Here is a 25,015-nt window from a genome sequence, read left to right on the forward strand (position 1 = left end):
ATAATATGTATCAACTGTATCAGATTGCATTGTAAATTTTATCACTTGTTGTGTTTCTTGTGTGAATCTATTTGATGACTGTTACAGTAGTTCTTATATAGTCTGATTAAAATCAGCCGTTCCAATGCACACTACTGCTCTCAAACAGCCTATCAGAACGGCTGTTTTCATATCATATTTAGTAGTACTTTGCGCCATTTCGATATTAATCTACTTTTTAGGTGGTAGAAGATAGAAAAAGAAACACGTTTTTGAAAACGAGAAATGACCCAAATCATTTCCTAATAAATCACACATCACTTATATCTTATCATTTATATGTTATGTATTATATGGTTTTATTAAGTAATGTGGTACCTGTCAACTTTAATAATCACATTGTTGTGTGCGTTCCCTCCTTTGTCCTACTCTTCTGTGAATCAAGTTACTACAGTTCATGAACTGAAGTACTTTACTCAATTTTTATATTAATTTAATTTTTCGTGATAAAAACACATTTTGAAAATAATTCAAAAATGCATGGCCTAATGGTGTGGGTGTGAATACATTTCAAAATTTTCAATCCCCGCTTAATTACAGCTCTTTCAATCCGTACACACAAAGAATTATGACGACTTCTATACAAAGTTGTCACAGTCAGTTAGACTGTCGTTTATCGATCTGGAGACCTATCATTTAAAAGCAATGATGAAAACAACCTTGATGCCAGTAGAAATCAGAACACAACCCTAGAAGGATGGCAAACAACTCGACGCTGCCGTGCCCCAATTGTCTGGGTGGGACTCCCTCGAACAACCCTGGTGACGGCTACCTGTGGGTGGCCTTCGTGGTCGTCCTGGCAATTGTCGTCTGCAACTTGGTTCCCCTGGTGGTGATGGCAAGAAACTCGCAACTCAGGAAACACCGCTTCTTCCGATTTTTGATCTGCCTCAGCATCAACGCCATCTTGACCAGCCCTTTCCTATTAACTGGTACAGTCTTCAGGAAAATCACCCCGGTGGACGATTTCTCCAAAATCAGGGCGTACTTTGATTGCATGCTCCTACAGTCGTACATACACCACGGGATTATTGCTCTAGAGCGGTTTGTGGCTTCTGGAGCAAACTATGAGGGTTACAGACGATATTTTACGTCATGGAGGCAGGCCCTTTACTTGGTGCTCAGTTACGTCATCGTCATAGTTTTTGCTTGTGTCGTTGTGGGAATAAACTACGATTTTGACGAGAACAATCCCTTAGAAGTGTATGGACGAAACCACGACTACATTCTGTTTATATATGGTTGCACAGTGCTGCTCTTGTTGTTGATGGTTACAATTCTTACTTCCTGTTGCACTTACCGAGTGATCAAATCATATCTATACTGGAAGAGAGTAATTCAACCTACGCCCGTACAACACCTGCAGTTACCTGTAGAACACGTGCAAGGTGTCAGGAGTTTTAGACCTCCAGCACAGGTATCGTTTGGGGGTACTTCAGAGGCAGCATGCAGTTCCTCGACCTGGACGAGGCATGCGTCTGACGAAAACACGTGCGTTTCGTCAGTGGAGACGGTGTTATCTGGACCATCCTGCGTTAAGACGAACGATACCTTCAACGCTGTTTCTTACAATGTAACGCAGCAAAAACTGACCCTATCGAAACCGTACACGACGGCCGGAAAAACTCCGGTTACACCGACGGCATCGAAATCTAAACGAAGTTTGGGTATAATCAAAACTTTTGTGTTGGTTCTTTTCGTTGTGTTGTGTTTCAATGTGCCATACTGGTTTACGAGGGTCATAGTTTATGTCGACCCTTACGCCGTGACCCCGGCTGCGTATCGGGTTACGTTTATCATCACAGCAGCACAATACGCTATGAACCCTATCATTTACTTTTTCCGAATACAACTTTTCCGGAAAGCTCTGGTGTGCCGAAGTCATCGATGACGCCATCAAATTAGAGACGCCATTGCAGAAACACAAAAGGTGCGTTTACATGTATATCATTGCCAAAGGAACTTTAAAAGTGAGACAAGTTAATGGGTGTAAATCAGTTTCCCTCCTCATCATACATTTATCTTTCAGAGCAAAAGTTCAAACTAGACCACGCACATATGCAAAATGTACAAGGTTTCACAAAATTGGTTTTCAGTTTGATATAATCGGAAAGCTAGATAAGTATCTTGTATAAGGTATAATCATTTTGATATAATCACAGTGACTGCGAAAAAAGATGTGTTTTTATATGTGGTTGTTTTTCGAACGATCTTGGAAATTGAACGAACTTACTGATGTGTGTGTATATATATATATATATATATATATATATATATATATATATATATATATATATATATATATATATATATATATATATATATATATATATATATATATATATATATATATATATATATATATATATATATCAACTTTTAGATAAATTGTAAAAAGCATGCAGTCGGTTGTCCATTATTTGGAATAAAAATGTTTAAACGGATGATTATAGAATTAAACATTGAAAAACAACACACCAAAAACATTTTAACCCCCCCCCCACCCACTGTATACGTGTTTTTATTTCGTTAACAATTAACAAACACTAAATGTTAAATTTCTCAATGTCGGGTAAAATAAAAAGATAATTGATGTTTTGATATATATTTTTTCACCTTATACATGTATACGCAAAATTATTTGAAATGGTTTTTAACTGTGTAAATTGAGGATCTATATAGGATCTATATAGGAATGCTGCGGTATCTTGTGAAGAATACTACAGTATAATATGAGAAGGATCTATTCACATTGTCTTTGCCTGTGACCCAACCCTTAATTGAGCTGTAATTATAAAAGTGTTTGAAGTATAGATTACATTAACATCCCCATTGGTTTATAGAAAAAACAGATTTTAAGAGGCTTTTTTTCATTTCATATTCCGACTAGGATTTTTGATAACGAAAGCTGGATTTGTAAAAGCATGCTGGTCTGGATTTTGTGTTTTTTGATCAGTGAAATAAAAAAAAAAAATAATAAAAAAATATATATACATGTATATATATTGCTTCGTTTTATTTGGTGTTATTGGTGATGGACTTTTTTTTTTAATCTCCACGACCACGCCAGTCCTGAAAGGCCGCGATCATTTTTTGTATAAGATGGAAGAAAATTCGCAGAACTAGGTATAAATATGTTAATACTGTCTTAAAACGTGACATAGTTGTTTCTGGAGGCAATACATTAAACCAAATTCGCGCCGCAGAATTCGATAAGCTTGATAGAGAAGACAATATTAGAAAAAAAAATAATCAGAATTTGAGTATCAGAGAACCAGGAAAAGTATTCTAAATATCGGCCTAATTTAAAAATAAAACATTTTTTCCAGGTTTGCATTTTATGAAAATAGGGTATTTATCTCATGTCTGTGGTAATACTGTAAATTCATAATTATAATTTATAATTAACATTCAGTTCTACAAATGTATCGAATATTATCCGCGCGAATTAGCAAGAAACAGTTTCCGCAGATAATGAAAATTTGGCAATTATTTCATTTCATATAGATGGTTCACCACCGGTCAATTACAACAAAACTTCGTACCTCGCCATCACTGTTGTCACAACATGATATAAAACGGCACAATCGCGAAATTAAGAAATCGCGCAAAATAAGAATTTTCAGTACTGATCCCATACCTTTGATGGTTCAATCACTAACACCCCCCCCCCCCCCCTTTCACATTGAAAACCATTCATGGTGACGATTAGTTGATAATATGCACGGCAAAAGAATTCATGTGTTCTGTTTAAAAAGTTGCCTTAAGCAGACCTTACTTTGCAACATCTCTCTTAGTTTAACGTGAATAAAGTCAATAACGATGCTTTAATCTAAAAAAAAATACTTTGATTTGAATTGAGTAATACTTCAGTTTTGAAGTGTACAAAATGAATTTGAGATGAAACACTGGGTATATTATAATTATCATTATTATTTTTTATTATTAGGCCTTGGGAACCAAGTCAACGTACTTTTATATTACTCAGTACGTTGGACTGATCGATATCTGCTAAGGTTCGGAATGGAACGAAATAAAAATAAAGATTCGTAAATATCACAAACTACTGAAATTCAATCAAAAGCTCCGAAAATAGGGATGCTTCTAACTTCCGTTAATTATTTCCGTTAATTAACGACTGTTCTGTGTAATGTTAATGAACTCAAGGACCGATGGGAAACAAGAAAGACACTAATTACTAAATTAACCTGTTTCGGTGCCCTTCGTAACTGGCTTTGTCAATTTGCGACATTCAGATTTGACCTAAATACAAATCGCGTTTGCATTCATCTTAACAACTTTTGTTTATCTAGACTATCCCATACTAATTATTGGGGGGATTTTGGTTAAAGTAATCATTTTTTGCACGCGGAGAGATTTACATTTGTTTTTTTTCTTTCCTTGAAATTAATTGAACTCGGTGTTTTTGTTGATAACATTTGATGAAAAAGTACTCAGTCCTTTGTTATGCAAACGAAGCTCGTGCTTAATATCGTGTATCTTTTATAATAACATTAAATGAATTGCAATTTTAAATACTAGTACAATAATCAATATTTTTTTGGAACAGTTTCCTAATTCGGTTTGCGAAATTATTTTTCTTTTTTTCTTCTCATTTTCATTTTTACTCTCCAGTTTTTGCTTGACACAATATCTATTTTCTAAACCATACGTCGCTACAAGTAATCGGTCGACTTGAAGGTACGTAAGTGACAAGGGCCTTTGTACTCAATGAATCCGCAACTGAAAATAGGTCTTTGAAGAAGAAAACGAAGCTTTCCTTTTGTTTTGTCCATTGAAAGCATAACACATGTAGGATATCCAACTTTCATGTAAAACACAGAATGGTATCCTTAATGAATGAAAATAAAACATTTAAAGCCTTAAAGTACAACAAGGCTTTTTGGCACTTAAATTGAAACTTCCACAATAAAAGTAAATTTGGCACACGTATCCGTATCGGGGTCGGTTATTTTTTTTTTTATTTGCTGATGGTATTGTTTTTGCGCTACCTATCTGTACCTGTATTTTTTTTTAAGAATGTGAGAGATCCCAGTCTATCACTTATTTCCATTCATGTAATCATATTACACTTACACTCCTTTCACGTTTAAGATATTGGCCTCTTATTACCGATATTATGATAAATACAAAGGGCAAGGCACCAAAAAAAAAAAAATATTAATTTTTTTTTTCAGGCCAGTGGACAGTCTTGATTCTAGAAAGATTTTTTAGTCAAATAAAAGACCTGAGATAGGTCTTGAAATCTAAAGAGATTTGTAATAAGATATCTCCCTGGCGGGAGAGTCAGGGTTCTTGTTTAGTTTGTCTAGAGAGAAACTACTCATTCACGCGGAAGTCGTGCTTTTTGTTTACAAGAAATTGTTTCTTACATTGCTTGTACATATTGTATATTTCATTATATTGGTTGAAGACGGTAACCAGACCCAAAATGTGTAAAATTGATTACATCAAAAGAAAAAGATGGACAATGGTTTTACATATTCCGCAAAATAAATAAATAAATAAGTAAATAAATAAATAAATAAATAAATAAATTAATTAATTAATTCCGCAAAAAATAAAACCAGAAAGAGGGAAGTGGGAAGTAGTATCTATTTTCATAAGTCTGTGGTATAAGGCAGATTGGTAAGTATAGTTGAAAGGGGGTTGTGGGAGGGGGGGGGTGGGGCTTAGTAGACCACCGGTAAATATAAAAAATTAGTGTATTCCAGACTGAAGGTAAGAACGTAGACTTTATACTATATTAAGGACAATATTTAGTGTGGATGACAACATTCCATTCTGACAGTTTATTAGTTCAAATATTTGATAAGATGACTATGGCTTACCGGGAATAAATCTGCAGTTTACTGAGAATTTCTAATTCAATAATAAGTTCTTCGGGTATAATTCATTATTTTTACTATGATATCACAATAGTCTGAATAATCCCTTTTGTACTTTTAGTACTTTGATCTTTTATATCAATCAGGGTTTCGTCACATATCCACATCATTTGGCGCTAAAGTTTTTGCCTTCATTAAATCCATTGTTCGCCGTTGGCGCTTTTTATTGAAACCCGAGAGCTGCATGTGACGTTTGTATCCGAATTTGATTGGTTTAGAAATTACGTAATCAAAAGGAAAACGTTTTGGCCATGCAGCATGCTGTCCTCGTAGTCCACGAGGTAGTCCATGTAGTCCACGAGGTAGTCCATGTAGTCCACGAGGTAGTCCATGTAGTCCACGAGGTAGTCCATGTAGTCCACGAGGTATGATTCATCATTGTACACGATTTAGGATTAAGCCACTATGAATTCCACACCATTTTTTAGACACCATCATATGAAAATGTTAATGCTGTAGGGGAGAAATTATTGGAATGGTACATATCATTTTTCATCAACGTCATAAAGTTCTATTTGACAGGTGTATGTACTGGTACAATTTTGTATTTTTCTCTGGGTTTTTTTTTCTCTTCCAATTTGCGAAATACCGGTATTTCTTGTATTTAAAAAAAAATCAAAGATAACAATGGTTACTCTCTCTCTCTCTCTCTCTCTCTCTCTCTCTCTCTCTCTCTCTCTCTCTCTCTCTCTCTCTCTCTCTTTTCTTTTTCTCGCGATCACTTTCACATCTCAAAAATACAGTAGCCATATTAAATTCTATACAGTGTTGTTTGCTTTTGGAAACTTTTTGAATCGCAAGAAATGGCTAACGCATATAAAAGAGGGGGTATATAATTAGCAAAGCTTTTTGCAAATTTTATTCAGCGCGAATATACAATATTTGCACTTCGTGAATTATCTTGACGTTTTTCATCCTGTTAAAAACCATTACTTTACGTGGGAATGATTTTTGTAAAAGCATACGCTAGAACAAATAAGGTAATAAAATTAACGACCCTTAAGCCTTTCGTACAATATTGTTCCCCCATTACAATCATAATTATATAGTCGAAAGAAGATTAAAAATATTAAGGTTCATTTTGTTATTGTAAAGAGTCTGTTTTGCCTATAAAATTAAACGACACAGTTTACAAAGCATCAATCATCTAATGGATAAAAACGCTATTAACTCCCCATTTTTTAATGGCAAAAACGAAATAACATTTTTTTTAAACATTGATTGAATCATCATTAGATCCAATGTACTATTCATAAAACAATAGAGTATTGACGTGCGATCTTCAGCAGTCAGGGGTTGGGGGAGGGGGGGGGGGATGGTGGATGAATGGTTATCAAGTTTCCTTCTTGGTAAAGCATTGTGTTACTGATCATGATAACGGGACTAATAGTACTTGGATACTGATTTCAAAAACGGCTTACTATATACCAGTAGTAGTATTTTGAGCGAGGGAAGTTTAAATTGCTAGCACAGATTAAGCTGACAGATAAAGGCGTGTTTTTTGGTGGTCCATACGATTATACTAAACCAACGGATCATAAACTCTTAGTTTTTTAGGTAGTGGGATGGAAATTGTCCATTCTTTTCTTCTCAAAAGGTTACATGCTCTCACTTTTTACCACTACATGTACTTTATTGCGGCATATTTCTCACTTCATTTTACAACAAATAAAATACAGACGCAAACAAATTTTTAATATCAAATAAATACCCCCGCCCCCCCCCCCCCCCCCCCCCCCAAATTAAAAACTAAAAAAAAAAAACCCGAAATGTATTTTATGAATTAATGTGTATAATTAAAATAAATGAAGCATTTTTAGAAGCAATATTTCTGTGATCAACAAAAAACATGTATATTGTCAAAACACAAATCGACAAGACAATCGTATTTAGGTATGTATATATGTAAAAAAAAAAGCATAAGCTACTTTATCTTGTAGAAAACAGGTTTTCTTTTTTTTTTTTTTTTTTTTTTACTTTTTTACACGTATCAGAGCAAGCTGACTTTTGTTCTGTCTACCAAGCCTGAAGTCACACACAGAGACCAATTCCTGGCAGAAAACAAAGATTTCTTGACTTTCCTAGACAATGAATTGATATCTAATCTGATCGAAAATATACTGGGTTTTTTTAAGATTTCAAGATCGTGCCATGACTAAGTATAAATGGATGGTTTGATCAATTATAAGATTAAACATCTCAGGCCTTTCCGATCGAAAAGCGGCCACACAACCCTTAATGTAATAGGTCGATGTCCATGACAACAACCCCCTCCCCCTTTCATACAACTTTTGATTACAAGTAATATACAGAGCGATTTATTGTTTGTAAATATTGAAGCTCGACCGCATTATTTCAATGATATACCCTATACAATACCACAGAAGAGACATACAATAAAATAGGGCTGGATAAATGTTATTATGTTAGACTGGCCACATACCGGCCGTTATGTACACATATTTACATGGAGACAATCATGTTTTATAAAATACGTTTATGTATTTTTCATGGGGTTTCACGTTACCTCTATTGTTTATACGCCCTGTTTAAATCTTGATCATTTCAACAGAGACATAAATAACATGTTATTCGAGTTTCTACTCACAACCATGCATCATTTAGTACAATAAATACAATTATGTACTTGTATATACTGTATATATGTACATAGAATACTTTAGAAAAAAAAGCTGAAAATACATATGTGTAATTTTGGGATCAATGTTGTTTATTACAAATATTACAATTGTAATAAGACAGCTAATGAACACTTAGATTGACATATTTCTCCAGCCTCTCCACCTCTCTATGGGCGACTTCGATTTTCTTCTGGATGAGGGCCTCCTCCCTTCTCTGTTGAGCCAGCTTCTGTTTCTGTGACTGGACCTTTTCCTGATCGTCTGTTGTAAAAAAAAAAGAAGAAGAAGACTTATTTATGAAATTTAAACACAATTCACGTATTAAAAGCCCGTATAAAGTGTATTTATTAGTTGTTTAACAAATGGATTACCAGATGCACATCATAAATAGTTACCTATTTATAAAACATGTACGTTTTTGTAAATTCATTATAGCTAGTACAGTGTATAAACTAATCATTATGAATTACTGGTATTTAATATGGAAATCTTTTATTAATTGTTTGTGGTAACCTACCCCGCCATTTTTCGAAGTCCTCTTTCTTGAGCTCTGTCAATCTGCGCGGTGGCATCTTTGGCTCCTCCTCTGAGACAAACGTCAGACCGAAGGCCAGCCCACCCTTCTTCTCCGTCACGTCCTCAGTGACCATGGCACGGCGCACTTTCTCGTACACCTCCGCCTCCTCCTTCATCACTCCCACCTTGTTGTTCTTCGCAAAACAACTCTGCAACAACCCCATATCGATATACACAACTTGACAGTGTCTATCGCTAAGGCTATTGATGATTAGACGATTGTGACGTCATAATAAGTTACACGCAATCATGACGTTGTATTTACGCGGTAATGCACTATATTCTTTACCTTGGGTTTTCCGGCCGTTATGTACACATATTTACATGGAGACAATCATGTTTTATAAAATACGTTCAGTATGTATTTTTTATGGGGTTTCACGTTACCTCAATTGCCTATACGCCCTATTTAAATCTTGATCTTTTCAACAGAGACATAAATAACATGTTATTCGAGTTTCAGCTCACAACCATCATTTAGTACATTAAATACAATTATGTACTCGTAAATACTGTATATATGTACATGGAAGACTTCAGGAAAAAAAAGCAGAAAATACATGTGTAATTTTGGGATCAAGGTTGTTTATTACAAATATTACAATTGTAATAAGACAGTTATTGGACACTGAGATTGACATATTTCTCCAGCCTCTCCATCTCTCTGTGGGCTACTTCGATTTTCTTCTGGATGAGGGCCTCCTCCCTTCTCTGTTGAGCCAGCTTCTGTTTCTGTGACTGGACCTTTTCCTGATCGTCTGTTGTAAAAAAAAGAAGAAGACTTATTTATGAAATTTAAACACAATTCACGTATTAAAAGCCCGTATAAAGTGTATTTATTAGTTGTTTAACAAATGGATTACCAGATGCACATCATAAATAGTTACCTATTTATAAAACATGTACGTTTGTGTAACTACATTATACTAGTGCAGTGTGTAAACCAATCATTATGAATTACTGGTATTTAATATGGAAGTCTTTAATTCATTATTTGATTGTGGTAACCTACCCCTCCATTTTTCGAAGTCCTCTTTCTTGAGCTCTGTCAATCTGCGCGGTGGCATCTTTGACTCCTCCTCTGAGACAAACGTCAGACCGAAGGCCAGCCCACCCTTCTTCTCCGTCACTTCCTCAGTGACCACGGCACGGCGCACTTTCTCGTACACCTCCGCTTCCTCCTTCATCACTCCCACCTTGTTGTTCTTCGCAAAACAACTCTGCAACAACCCCATATCGATATACACAACTTGACAGTATCTATCGATAAGGCTATTGATTATTAGACGACTGTGACGTCATAATAAATTACAAGGCTATTGATTATTAGACGACTGTGACGTCATAATAAATTACATGCTATTGTGACGTCGCAATTACGTAGTAATACAGTACACTCCTTACCTTGGGTTTTCCCCGCTTTTTTGAACGTGGGCATAAGGCGGGTTAAAACTTGGTACTGGTATAATGATCCATGCCCTCAACCATACTTATCTCTAGAATGTTTCCCTGCTATTATTACTGTTGTAAACCATTTGTTCATCTTTTTGACCAACCAAAAAATGTCCCTTGCCTTTATATTTTTTAAACTTAATACAGGCATTTGTTTCCTATTTCTATGTGAAATTTTGCTTCAGTCAGAATAAATCTCTTAATATGTTTTCCAAAACATATGACTATACAGAGGGTTATATTTATTTAACCATAACATTTTCTGTACTTTTAGTAGCAGTGGCGTCGGAAGCAAATTGAAAGTGGGGGGGGGGGCTAGACTAATCCTCAGAAATCTTGACAAGCGGAAACAGTTCAACAAAAAAATAAAAATTCTTACCTACCAAAAAAAAAAATAAATTACAAAATAATGGAATTCCTAATCCGTGGGGGGTGGGGGGTGGGGGTGTTGCTAGTGTACTTACTACTTCAACTTCTTCATATTTAATTTTTTTTTCATGGAAAATTTAGGAACTATTATCTTCATCTGCGAGAAAAAGTGGGGGGGGGGGGGGGGGGGGGGAGCTAAAACCTCCATAATGATATGTGCCTAATTATATATTAGTGTACTTACTACTTCAACTTCTTTTTATTTAAATTTTTTCATGGTAAATTTAGATATTGTATTATCTTCATCTGCGAGAAAAAAAAGGGGGGGGGGGGCTGAACCCTCCATGATGCTTTGTGACTAATTATATATTATGGTTAGGTCTAACTTTGCAAAAAAAGTGGGGGGGGGGGGGGGGCTAACACAATTTACAAAAATATAGAAATACGCTCTATAGCATTATCAATATCAATATTTAATTAGATAAAAACATAAACTTTCAGTGTAGCTCCTTTGTAGATTTCATTATTTCAAGATACATATAATAAATATGAAAATATAACTTTGCAACGATCACCTGTTAATGGAATGTAATAGGACGGGTTGGGTCAGAATCACTCTCTGAAATATGTTTACCGTTTCCTATGTATCATAATTTATTTTCCAGGTTCTTTATGATTTGAGATTCTGCTTGGTCTTAATTTTAAGTTAAATGATATATATTTCACCTTTTTGACACCGTTCAACACACTGTAATGAAAAACACCAGACTCAACAAACAACAATATTTATTTACGACTTTATAGAAAATAACAAAAGCAAAATAATGATAACAATTGTTAATTCCTGCCGAGTATTGACCAAAAAATGTTACTATCAAAAATTCCTATCAAAAATTTTTGTCAACACCACCATCAAAATAATCAACAAAAATCACCCCCCATCCTAGCGTAGTACGTACGGGAAACGCTAGCCCACCTAGCCAGGGGAAAGGCCTAGGTTTAATACAAAAATCCCTTTTGATAAGAACCTAACACTTAACTTATAGTTTAAGGGCCGAAAATAATTCAACAGGAGCAAATGACGACGACAAAATGATCAAATTATTCTCCTAACGGGTGCAACCTGTTAAATATCTAATAAACCATGTTAGAGAAGTGAGAAACTTACAGCAAATCAATGCTTAACAAGTCCCCTAGAAACTACGAATTTCGGGGCTTTATAAAGCAAACGACGACAATAGAAAAATATAACGTTAAATCTACTGAATAGACGGTAGGGGTATGACCTTTGACTGTATTTAGCACCACCCGAAAAAGGTTACTTCCGGTATTTTACCAATAGAAAAGTATAAACAAAAACTGGATACTAGTATTTCCTATGATGATCGAACACGTGTAAAGGATTATTATCGATCTATATGTCAAAACAAACCTATTTATAGTAACCACGGAAGTAAGTATATAAACTAGAAACTTCCAAATATTATTATAAACAAAAGTAGGGGCAAATAGGGAATATATAACGTGAATTTAACCCATTCCTGCTACAGGAACAAGGTTTCACAACCACATATGCTAAGCTGCTGAATGTAACTCTGACAATGGTAGTACTCTCTAACTACAAGTATTAAACATGGTAACCAAATCTAACCTTTCACATTTATTAGAAATAAGATAATATAGCTTAGATATCAAAATGGCTGTACATCACCATTTAAAGTAGATAAGTGATTAATTTAGAGACCCAATAACAACCATAGCGATTTTGATTGCATATAATAACCACGATCAACGAAAATGCTATAAAGTTGTATCTATATGACAACTTCCGGCGCGGGAAGTCGTCAATATTAACAATGGAGATCATCAGAATGAAATCTTTGTTTTTTCTCGGATTGCTGTCCTGTATTTGTGGAACAGGTCAATTAACCATGCAACATCAAGTGTAAATGAAAGTAATTCATTGGATCCTTTAGAACTAAGTTTCAAACTCATGATCAGACACTGTATTCAATTTGTGAAAGATCGCACTCAACCATACTTGCCAACTTCCAACATGTGAAAATCTGGTCATGACCAGATTTGGAAAGTAAAAGATCTGGTCATAGAGCGTAACGACATTCACAACATACATGTATTTACCATGCATTTCATAGGTATATACAATAGAAATATGTGTTAAAACTTTAATACTTTATTGCAAAGAAGAATTCTAACTAACAGTTGCTGATTTTGAATTTTGTAAAGTGATCTGACACAGAAAATGGTAGGCTGTGTTCAGTTACATGTAAAAAAAAATCCAAAAAGAGTTTCTGCTACATTAACCTTGCTTTTGAAGCATTTTATACATAACTTAGCGTTTTTTAATGTTTAGTCAGGTCAGGCACAAAATCCAAACTTCCAATGTGCGTTACATAGGACACAAAAAGCATCGTTTTGTACTCGATTACTTTGGTCTACCTATGGCAATTCATTTTCCCAGATATGTTGACAAGTACAAAAATATCGTTTTCTTCTTGTTGGTTTTGATTCCGCTGGCCCCGATGAAGACCTTTTCTTATTGTAAGCCATCACACTTAATGATTTAAGCCTTTGGTTAGTCAAAACAACTCACGATAATAATTAACTCTTAATGTGTCTGTTATAGCCATCGGCATTGTTTACGTAAATCCAAGCTCGGGTTCATAACTGGAAGCCAAACGCGAAACGTAATTTACAAATCAAATCCGGAAATCGGGTGATTTTCGGGTTGTTCGACAAAAATCAGGTGGAAAGCATGACCCGCCGGGTCATAAAAAATAATCGGGTGAAGGATCGAAAAATCGGGTGTGACCCGATGAAATCGGGTTAGTTGGCAAGAATGCACTCAACACACTCTCATATACCTAGCCCTGTTAATGCTGACAATCTCATCTGATATTGAATCCAACCCTGGTCCAAGAACACCTAAGTATCCATGACAGGTGTGTACAAGGGCAGTGACATGGAAAGACAGAGGAGTTGCATGCGATGACTGCAGTAAGTGGTATCACGTGGAGTGTCTCCGCATGTCAACGTACATGTATAATGCATTAGCATCATCTAGTATATCTTGGCAATGCAGAGCATGTGGAATGCCAAACTTCTCTACCTCACTTTTTGATTCACTCTTCATCCAATATCTTTGAGCATCTATCAGATTCCAACATCTCCTTGAGTCCCGGGCCTCCAGCTGCTGCATCTTCACCGCTGAAACAAAACAACAAAGAACCACTTTTGAAAAAAAGTTAAAACCGAAGAACACTAAAATCCTCATCATCAACTTTCAGAGTGCAAAGAATAAAAAAGCTGAAATTGGTAACCTCATTGATTCATCAAACCCAAATATCATTATTGGCACCGAAACCTGGCTGCGAAAAGACATTTGCAGCTCTGAGATCTTCCCAGACGGATTCAATGTCTACAGAAAAGACAGGATGGATGGCTATGGAGGTGTGCTGGTTGCTGTAAGGTCCAACTACATCAGTGAAGAAGTGAATCCAGACAACGAAAATGATACAGAATCCATTTTTGTGAAAATGTCACTACATAACAACAAATCACTGATAGTTGGTAGTATGTTTCGTCCACCCAGCAGTGATTTGGCGTACATGGAGGACCTAAAGCAACAAGTGGACGAACTGAAGAAGAAAAATAAAGGAGCTGTCTTCTGGATAGGCGGTGACATCAACCTACCAGACATCCAATGGACAACACAGACTGTAGACAACCACCACTACCCAACATCGGTGAATATGAAATTCCTGGACTTAATTCATGACAACCATCTGGAACAAATAGTCTCGTTTCCAACTAGAAAAGGTCGTGTTTTAGACTTGTTCCTGACCAATAGACCATCATTGGTCAATAGATGCGAGCCTTTACCAGGAATCAGTGATCATGACATTGTTTACATAGACACAGACATCACAGCAAAGATAAACAAGCCTACCCAGCGCAAAATATACTTGTGGAAAAAGGCGGATAACACCAAACAGGAAGAACTGACGAGAAGCATGAACACCAATTTCCACTCAATATTCCACCCAATGAGCCCTATCCAGGAAATGTGGGATTTCATTAAAAAGAACCTACTAAATATCTTAGAGGACAGTGTACCATCAAAACTCTCGTCAACCAGGTTTCACCAGGCATGGATAACGAGAGATATTAAGGGATTATCAAGACGAAAGAAAAGGAGCTTCATCAAAGCACGTAACACCAACAATAAGGCCGACATCAAAAGATACCAACGCCTAAAAAAACTAACAGAAAAAGAGTGTAAAACAGCCTATAAGAACTACATCGAGAACATGATCAGCCCTGAGCTAACAAACAACCCAAAGCGATTCTGGAGCTTCATAAAGTGCAAACGATGTGAAACAACAGGAGTTGCTCCACTCAGAGACACAGATGGCTTAACTTACTCAGACGGGAAGTCCAAAGCAAACATCTTAAACCAACAGTTCTCCTCAGTCTTTAACAGCGATGAAGACGTGAGTAACATTCCAGATAAAGGGCCAAGTCCACACCCTGCCATGGATAACATCACAGTGACAGAGAACGGAGTGTGTAAACTGCTACGTAACTTAAACATCCATAAAGCTAGTGGCCCAGATGAAATACCAACTCGATGTATTAAAGAACAAGCAGAAAATTGAGCTCCAATTCTTACAACATTCTTTCAGGCCTCCATTACACAAGGAAAATTACCATCAGACTGGAAAGAGGCAAACATAGTTCCAATCTTTAAAAAGGAGAAAAGTGTAAAGCTGCCAACTACAGACCTGTTTCTCCCACAATAGTCACATGCAAGATCCTAGAGCACATAATATGCAGTAGCATCTCCAAACATCTGGAAAAACATGGACTTCTCACTGATGCCCATCATGGATTTCGAAAGAACAGATCATGCGAGTCCCAATTAATCCTGACAGTCCAGGACCTAGCCAAGAGTATGGACCTCGGAAAACAGACAGACCTTCTCCAAAGCCTTCGATAAGGTCCCCCACGAGCAATTACTATACAAGGCAATGTATTACGGAGTAAGAGGGTCCAATGGATTAGGGACTTCCTCATTGGAAGGAACCAGCGAGTAATAGTTGATGGGAAGAGCTCCAACAATGCCCCCGTCCAGTCAGGAGTCCCTCAAGGGAGCATTCTTGGTCCGCTGATATTCCTCCTCTTCATAAATGACCTCCCAGAATATGTCCATCTCTCCAATGTTAGACTTTTCGCTAATGATTGCGTACTTTATCGTAATATCTGTACCAACACAGACACTGTTAAACTACAAGAAGATTTCAATAATTTATTACAGTGGGAAACAGACTGGCAGATGGAGTTCCACCCCAGCAAATGCCAACTGCTGAGAGTTACCAACAAACGCAAACCTGTGACCAACTCTTACAACATCCGTGGACACAAGTTAGAAGTCGTGGACTCTGCCAAATACCTCGGGGTTACCATCCACAAGAACCTCAGATGTAATGAACACATCGACAACATCACGAAGAAAGCAAATTCCACCAGAGCTTTCATACAACGCAACTTGCAGCACTGCCCACGTAATACCAAGGCAGCATGCTATACAACGCTGGTAAGACCCTTAGTGGAGTATGCATGCACTGTGTGGGACCCACACACAGCCCTTAACATCCAGAATTTGGAGGCAGTACAACGACGATCGGCTCGATTTGTGATGAACAACTACTCACAAACTAGCAGTGTAACATCAATGCTTGAAATTCTCCAGTGGACATCCTTGGAAGAACGTCGAGCCAGGAACAAAGCTATAATGATGTACAGGATAGTGCATGGACTAGTAGCTATTCCAACAACTGAGCTACACCCAATGATGACTACAGCCAGAGGCCACACAAACAGATTCCTAATTCCCTATGCTAGGACCTTATTATATAAGCATTCCTTCTTCCCAGATAGTATCAGGATCTGGAACAACTTGCCACAGAGAGCAGTGGACAGTACCTCCCTGGACGAATTCCGACAGGAGGTCCTGGCATGCAGTCTACGTTAGAGCACCACCAACTTTTATCCAGTTTTAATCTCACCTGCACTGTATATACATGCACTTGTTGTCACACCGAGCACAAGCCGAAGTGCGATGATACTCCAACGAGTCCTGCACTTAATTGGAAGAAGAAGAAGAAGAACTATGAATTACTGGGATAATTTATAAAATACATTCTTTCATAAATAAGGTATTATAACCTCAAAAAGTAGAATTAGCCAAATGTACAAATTAACAGAAAATATTATTATTATCTATTAAATTATTTATTAAAGTTAAAGAATACCAAAATAATAGAACACTTACTATAACTGACTGCTTCCAATTTGTTGATCAAATGAATAAATAAGCTAAATCCTTTTGTCACAAAGGCTACTCAGTTAGAGCGGGAAAAATTATAAAAACAGACTATTGGCTAAGTAAACCACCTGATTCTGTCCACATGTATGTAAGTGACCATACAGGTGAAATGACTTAAGGCTATAAAATATCAGAAGCCACTAGAATAGGTAATTACGTGATACGTCTTGTTATTTCTTTGTTGAATAAATTACGTAAACATTGTATTTATTACCCTCGGTAATAACTTAAATACGAGTCGAAACACAGGTAATTCTTGTGTTGTATCAAAAGGGGCAATATTTACGAGAAATTCGTAATTTGGTTGAATTAAATTCACAGGTTATTCTCGTGCAGGATCACGTATATATGTGCTTGTAAAATAGCAAGCACTCAGGTCCGTTACACACAAACACAATATATATATATATATATATATATATATATATATATATATATATATATATATATATATATATATATATATATATATATATATATATATATATATATATATTTATCTCATACGTGTGGTGTATATTACCCGTGTGATAAACCTTTGCTATATCACACGGGTGATGCTATATGAAATACTTCCGGTCGGAACTACTTTTGACACAGCCCCTCGCTTCAACGACCTATTTTCGAAAACAACATAAGTTTTATATCAACTACAAAAAGTGATATAAAATGGATTTTGTCAAAGACTTCAATTACTTACAATTATGAAGGAAAACATATAACTGCGTAGCATAGGCGTCGATACCCTGGCTATTGGGGGAGGGGCTTAACCCCCCCCCCCCAACTCTTTTTACAAAGTTATACATAACTGTAACCAAAAGACCTTTTTTCTTGTTTGTCAAGATTTTTGATAAGTTTAGCCACATTCAAACTTTCAATTTGCTTTGTGTAGTTTATAAAACTGCAAATTACGTTAACTATCACCGAGTTCATCCTGACGACGCGATGGAAACATAGCGTACTTGTTGTGCAAATTGTGTTTATATACAAGACCTTACCGAAATAATGTTTCATAAGAATTTGATTCCACCACCAGTAAGCGTCCTTATTCACTATTTTCAATCCCTAATCATTAGGCTTGTGTTTGTGTTATAAAACATCAACAACTGTTCCTTGTTCGAGTCAATTCAAACTAACATGCATTCGTAACTTTGTGTATGTCAACAAACTTGATAATTCAAGTCTTCTGATCAGTATTTCTATTTAATCAAATGAATAAGCTCTAAGAAAAATTATCTAGAGCTGAAAAATCATTTCAAGGTTTATTTAAGTTATACTTTAAATTAAAACAGTTAGATTTATCTCAGAAATGACGTACTAAATTGTATTGCGCAAGGTCACAACAACCGGATAACACAACGTTGCATCATCGTCTTTAATCTTTGAAAAAAAAATCAATTACTTAAATTCGGGTCATATAAGGGACTGTCTCAAAAGCTTCATAATATAAATCAAATTGTATGAGATAAATAGAACATCTATAATTGTGTGATTCTATATTTGCTTTATCCAACTCGTTGAAATGGTTATATTCGCTCGGCAAGCCTCGCGAATATATACACAATTTCAACTCGTTGGATAAAGCAAATATAAAATCACACAATATAGATATCCCCCCTCTCTCTCTCTCTCTCTCTCTCTCTCTCTCTCTATATATATATATATAAAACAGAAAGCCGATTCAAAACTCTACCGGTTTCATTATAATGTTCAGGAGTTTTGAACAATCACCATAGATACATAAGTACATACATTTCAAATGATCATTGTGACGTCATATAACATCAAGTATATGTTGCGCTTTTCAGAGTTCATTATGACGTCATATAATATATTCAAATATTCTATAATTGTACAAGAAAAACATAAAATATATTCAAACATTCATAATTATAATGCATTCAGTTATATTTGGATTACATATATATATATATATATATATATATATATATATATATATATATATATATATATATATATATATATATATATGCCAAATTTGAAAATATCGAAGAAACACCAGATGTCCGTAAATGCCAGAAGCCAAGATGTGCCACCTGCCCTTACCTACAAGAAGGCCACCAGTTCGAGTTCAAAAACGGCAGAAATTTTAATATACATTCCTCTATTACATGTGAAAGTTCTAATCTAATCTACGTCATAACATGTGCAGGATGTGGAGAAAACTATATTGGTCAAACCGGGGATACCCTCAGACAGCGAATGACCGTCCACCGACAACAAATTCGTGAAACAAAATACCAGTGCACGGCTGTTAGCGGACATCTCAGAAACTGTGCCAAGAACATTTTTCCGAACTTTACAGTGTGTCCTATCTATAAATTTTATAAAATAACAACCGAAAAAGAGCGTGAAACAAAAGAAAAACATTTCATTTCATTATATAAACCAAAACTGAATGCATTATAATTATGAATGTTTGAATATATTTTATGTTTTTCTTGTACAATTATAGAATATTTGAATATATTATATGTTTTTCCCGTACTATTACAAAACGCTTATACTGTGACGTCATAATGAACTCTGAAAAGCGCAACATATACTTGATGGTATATGACGTCACAATGATCATTTGAAATATATGTACTTATGTATCTATGGTGATTGTTCAAAACTCCTGAAGATTATGATGAAACCGGTAGAGTTTTGATTCGGCTTTCTGTTATTTTTTATTATATATATATATATATATATATATATATATATATATATATATATATATATATATATATATATATATATATATATATATATATATATATATATATATATATATATATCATAAAGAACATATATTAACTACCAAAAAGTAGTTCTTACATGATAATTATCCCAATGCCTCTACCAATTTAAAAATTGTTTCAATTTCTAACACTCCCCTGAGAGGTATGGAGTCTCATAAACAAATAACCTTGTATCACCCCGACTTCCTAACATTTACTGTATATACAGGTACAACTGTATTGTTTTCGCCAAACCATGGTAGTTGTGATAATTTCGTTCAATTTTAAAATCGCCCTTACGTAGTTGAGGTTAAATGAAAAATAACTGGTATAGAAGTTTTTCTATGTCCTATACTAATAACGTGAAAGATGGCCCCACCATTTCCCTTAATAAAACATCTGAAACTTGAAAAGCTTAACGCACTGTCAGGCACGTAACATCGGAAGGGGGGGGGGTGCATTTTTTTTGCGCAGCAAAAAATTGAATTAACATGGAGTGCCCCCCCCCCCCACTAGTTTTATGAGACCTTGTAAAAGATTGAATTGAAAATAAGCAGTGAATTTGAAGTTAAAAGTATATTTGCTGCATTGTTACTTTTACCACATAATACAGTTTTTACCCGATAGATTACTAAAAGCAGGAAAGGATGATAGAATTTAAACGTTAATAGTTCATACAAAACTGCATTAAATAGTTGATAAACATTCCATAATGCTTTAGAAAGGAAATATTTAGCCCATTCGTAGAAAAGGTCATCATTATATTTCTGAGGGAAAACACATTTCTAGTATAGGAAACTTGATTTTAGTAAATTGCAAGCTTTTTTTTAAATCAAACTACACAGATTACACACACGTTTTCTATTTATTAATTGTGTGATGAAAACAAAGTACATATATTCGTACTGATTGATTAAATGGAAAAATGGTTACATGCAAATCTTGTTTAACTGACATCAGAATCATAAATTTTAGTCTCTATTTTAAATATTTGATTTTCTTTACATTGACGTTTACCTCACACACAAACAGATTGTCATTATTGTCCACACATAAACTCCAAGGATACTCCAGATCACAGTTATCAATGTAACGGAAAAACTGTCCATTCTGATCCAGAATGTGGATACAATGGTTGTCACTGTCTGCTGTCAGGATACAACACTGACTGTCTGTTGTGATACCCAAGGGTTTAAATGGTTTGTTCTTGGAAACTGAGGGATGACCAGTGTATTTCCATCTGAGTTTCCCGTCCTGATTAACCACCACTACTGCACCAGCCGCCCAGTCAGCTACACAGATGTCATGGTTTCCGTTCTCTGTGATGTATTTAATGTTATCATTCCCTGAGTACAGAGGTTTACCTTCATCATCAAATTGAATAGTTTGTTTCTCTGTGGATCCCAAGTAACGGACAACTTTGGATTGAGTGTAATCATCACTGTTCATGGTAACCAGGAGATCACCAGTAGAGGTGACACACAAATTGAGAGGCCTCCATCCCTTTGATCTGATCAACTTTTCTATCTGTCCATTCTTTACTTTATTCACTGTTCTTATTGACCAGTGAGAGTACAGTAGATACCCATCACTGTCTACAGCTATATCAATAGGGGGTTTTCCTGATTTTGTCTGTATAGTTTTGAGGAGTGAACCTTGGAGGCTAAAGCATTTGATATCATTGGTCATTCCACTCGTCCATATGCTACCATCATTTAGACAGGTCACATTGCGTAGTCTTTTATACCCAGTCTGTATTGTGGCAAGAAGCTTTGGTTCATCCAGTAGTTCTTTGACTGAAGTGTTGGGTTGCTTCAGTGACAAGATATTTTCTTCTGTAGCAATAGATAATGGGGTGATCTGTCCAAACAAACTATACAGCTTCTCATGGTCTATTGGTTTGGAGATGAATGTTGGCAGTGATACCTGAACCTTGGGTGGAAGTTTACTAAAATCTCTAATCTTAGAGCTGTATTCAATGGTTGAAGATACTTCAGTGGATTTCTTAATTTCTTTCATGGCCAATAGTGTTTGCTGTATAAGTGACTGTATCTGTTTGATTTCATTCAAATGTTTCTTTAAAATGTCTTTGTGTTTTACTTTTATGTCGTTTATTTCAGTTTTCATTTTGTTTATGACGATGTCGATTTCTCTGTGCCATTGCTCTCCTTGTTTGGACATTGTTGTTGTAAGTTTCTCATATCCTCCATCCAGGTTGGCAAGCTGATTTTCCAAATCGCCTGCAATTTCTTCATATGTAGGCGAAATAAGGTTTACTAACTCTTCTGTATCCTTTTCAATATTTTCTTTCTGTGTCTTGTAAACAGTTGATATGTCTACAAAAATATGCCCCCTGTGTTGTTCAGATGCAGTACAAGAAGAACAAACAAAAATATTGTTGCAAGATTTGCACTGGAATTCACAATTTTTGTGTTGATGTGTTCCACATTTCGGATAAATGAGGGTTGATCTTCGTTCCTGAAAAGCAACAATTTTATGTTTGTCATATCCATCTGTGATGTGTTCTCCTATACAGGGCTTGCAGAGGTTGACATGACAAAAGTCACAGTAGCTGTGTACTATGGCGGTCTCACAAAGGTCACATCGGTGTACATCCTGGGCACTAGATTGAGGATCCATTTTTGTTCTATAAAAAAAAAAATCAAAGACTTTTCTTATTAATCATATAGATAAAATAGTGTAGTATGAAAAAAAACCCTACATACAAGGTACTTTTTCCGGGCTAATTGATAATTTACTGTTTTTCCCAAAATATAATCGCAAAATTCCCAAAATAACTGTTGAGTATTGTTTTATAAAAAAAAGGATGCTGATTTTGCTGCTATACTGAGTGAGGCATCCTTATATATGTCAATTTAAATATTAGCCTGTTAAGTATGGTTGATATTATAATGAAAACATTAATTTAATGATTAAACACGTAAAATGCAAATGAAAATTAAGAAAACTGCGTAGAATTTTTGTTTTTGCTAATTTGAATTGAGTCATATTTGTTAATTATAACAAAAAACGCCAATTGAAAAGGCACAGGACTCTGTACCAAAAACGGGTTAATTAAGCCCTGATATAAATCTTTATACACACAGTGCTGAAATATTGTTGTAAATATTTAAAATATAGACCCCCCCCCCCCGTTTTTACTTCTTTCAGGCGGATGCTGATAATTTTAATCATTGAAGTGTTGAGTCACGTTTAGCTGAAATAATGTAGCCCTCTCCGATTTTTTTTTTATATCTGATGTTTACTGGAGAGGACTACAATTCCACAGGATCTCCGTAATGATGCAAAAAGCGGCTGACTTCGGTCTGAAAAGATCGATTTTATATTAGACTTCCTTTAGATAAAATTATTTTTTAATTCAGGTTGAACACATTAACCGTATATAAATCAAAACCAGATAAAATACATAAGCATGATTACCAGTCGTCTTTTTGAGCAGCCATGACAGTTCTCGCGTGATTGTATGGGATGTGCGCTTGGAGTTTTGATGGGCTTGATAACGTGAATGACAGGGTAAATAATCGATCATACCTCGTTCTATCACTAAAGCATCGTTTCAGGAAATGGTATATAATGGAAAATTCATATTTACCGCGTTAATTATGTTTAAAATAGGGGAATTCCTATATTCATTTCAAGATCCGCTCCTGAATTCTCGAATTCTCATTGACTGTCCCAAAATAAAACCGGTCAAGGTCAGTAAACATGGCGGGCAAATTCAACTTGTGTTGTTGACATACACGAAAAATAACCGATATATGGACTAGATCTATACTTGGTATTTTTGGATTAATTTATGCCATAGACATCTACAATGTTTGAGTTCAGGCAAGAAATGCAAATGTTATTGTCATTTATGTACGATTTGAGACGAAATCGTTGCGGGAGTAGGCCTTAATCACTCCCGCACTTGCACCATTACGGAGATCCTATGGAGTTGTAGCCCTCTCCCAAAAATTTTTTTAAAAAATCGGGAGAGGGCTACACTATTGCAGCTAATACACGTTATGTCCGCCGTCACGTTATGTCCGCCATCACGAAATGTCCGCCACTCTTTTACATTATGTCCGCACTGAACATATTTGCCATTAATTTTAATCAATAATGGAGGATTTTACTGACTTCACATGCAATTAATTAGTTCACAACATTGTTGCGTTTGATAAGTATGTTGAACAAAATATTAAGAATATAAAATCTAAATCGAAAGTAGCTTAATTTCTACAACAACCAGAATTTTCTGTTTTAATCGCCAGAGCTATCAACTTTTAAAGTGTTGCTTAGGAGAACAAGTAATCATACAAACCTTGCCAACAAGAAATTACACGATATCTAACTGTCTGGTATGCGTGCTCTAAACATGGCTGATCCTGTCTTGAATGTAACCATCTGATCATATCATATTTTAAAAAAATTAGAGTTACTTCCCTTACCTTGTGTAGCAATTATAGAATCTGAAGTTTTGTTGCTTGTTTGTTCAGTTGTTTGTTTCCAGTTCTTATTTAGTTGTATCGTTAAATTCTTACAAGTTAGCACTTATGACTTTTCTTTCGTAAGTTTAAATTCATTTAACTTAAAAAAGAAGAAAATTCATACATGTAGTTAAATTAATGCGATTAAAAAGCTTGTTTCATATTTAAACCGGGCAAAATAGGACAGAATTTAATTTACTGCTTAATTATTTAAAAAACAAAACTCAATAATTGGGACTTTCTGCTTAGATTTTTCTTTATAAATGCGGTAAAAGTGGGGAATACTATTTTTTATACAGTATACATAATCAACATTTGATTATGTAAATTAAAATAATTAATCCTTAGAATAATCTTTGTACCAAATCTGGTTGAAATT

The 25,015-nt window shown here is 35.3% G+C and overlaps 4 protein-coding genes across 4 annotated transcripts; 1 reads left to right on the plus strand and 3 right to left on the minus strand.

Annotated features, from left to right (window-relative positions):
* Positions 1–8,711: 8,711 nt before the first annotated feature.
* LOC136275041 (uncharacterized) lies at positions 8,712–9,423 on the minus strand. The gene is made up of 2 exons (XM_066083302.1): positions 9,108–9,423; positions 8,712–8,851 (listed from the first exon to the last, which is right to left on the minus strand). The coding sequence occupies exons 1-2, from the start codon at positions 9,328–9,330 to the stop codon at positions 8,712–8,714; spliced, it is 363 nt and encodes a 120-aa protein (XP_065939374.1). The 5' UTR covers positions 9,331–9,423.
* Positions 9,424–9,729: 306 nt separating this feature from the next.
* On the minus strand, positions 9,730–10,461 carry LOC109618475 (uncharacterized). Its single transcript, XM_034461850.2, has 2 exons — positions 10,179–10,461; positions 9,730–9,924 (listed from the first exon to the last, which is right to left on the minus strand). The coding sequence occupies exons 1-2, from the start codon at positions 10,399–10,401 to the stop codon at positions 9,785–9,787; spliced, it is 363 nt and encodes a 120-aa protein (XP_034317741.2). The 5' UTR covers positions 10,402–10,461; the 3' UTR covers positions 9,730–9,784.
* A 3,981-nt stretch (positions 10,462–14,442) lies between these two features.
* Positions 14,443–15,666, plus strand: LOC136275042 (uncharacterized). The gene has a single exon (XM_066083303.1). The coding sequence runs from the start codon at positions 14,443–14,445 to the stop codon at positions 15,664–15,666; it is 1,224 nt and encodes a 407-aa protein (XP_065939375.1).
* A 5,176-nt stretch (positions 15,667–20,842) lies between these two features.
* On the minus strand, positions 20,843–24,578 carry LOC117686596 (B-box type zinc finger protein ncl-1-like). The gene is made up of 2 exons (XM_034461848.2): positions 24,471–24,578; positions 20,843–22,790 (listed from the first exon to the last, which is right to left on the minus strand). The coding sequence occupies exon 2, from the start codon at positions 22,781–22,783 to the stop codon at positions 21,122–21,124; it is 1,662 nt and encodes a 553-aa protein (XP_034317739.2). The 5' UTR covers positions 22,784–22,790; positions 24,471–24,578; the 3' UTR covers positions 20,843–21,121.
* Between the last annotated feature and the right edge of the window lie 437 nt (positions 24,579–25,015).

This window comes from Magallana gigas, chromosome 4 (genome assembly GCF_963853765.1).
Source record: "Magallana gigas chromosome 4, xbMagGiga1.1, whole genome shotgun sequence".
Taxonomy (NCBI): Eukaryota; Metazoa; Mollusca; class Bivalvia; order Ostreida; family Ostreidae; genus Magallana; species Magallana gigas.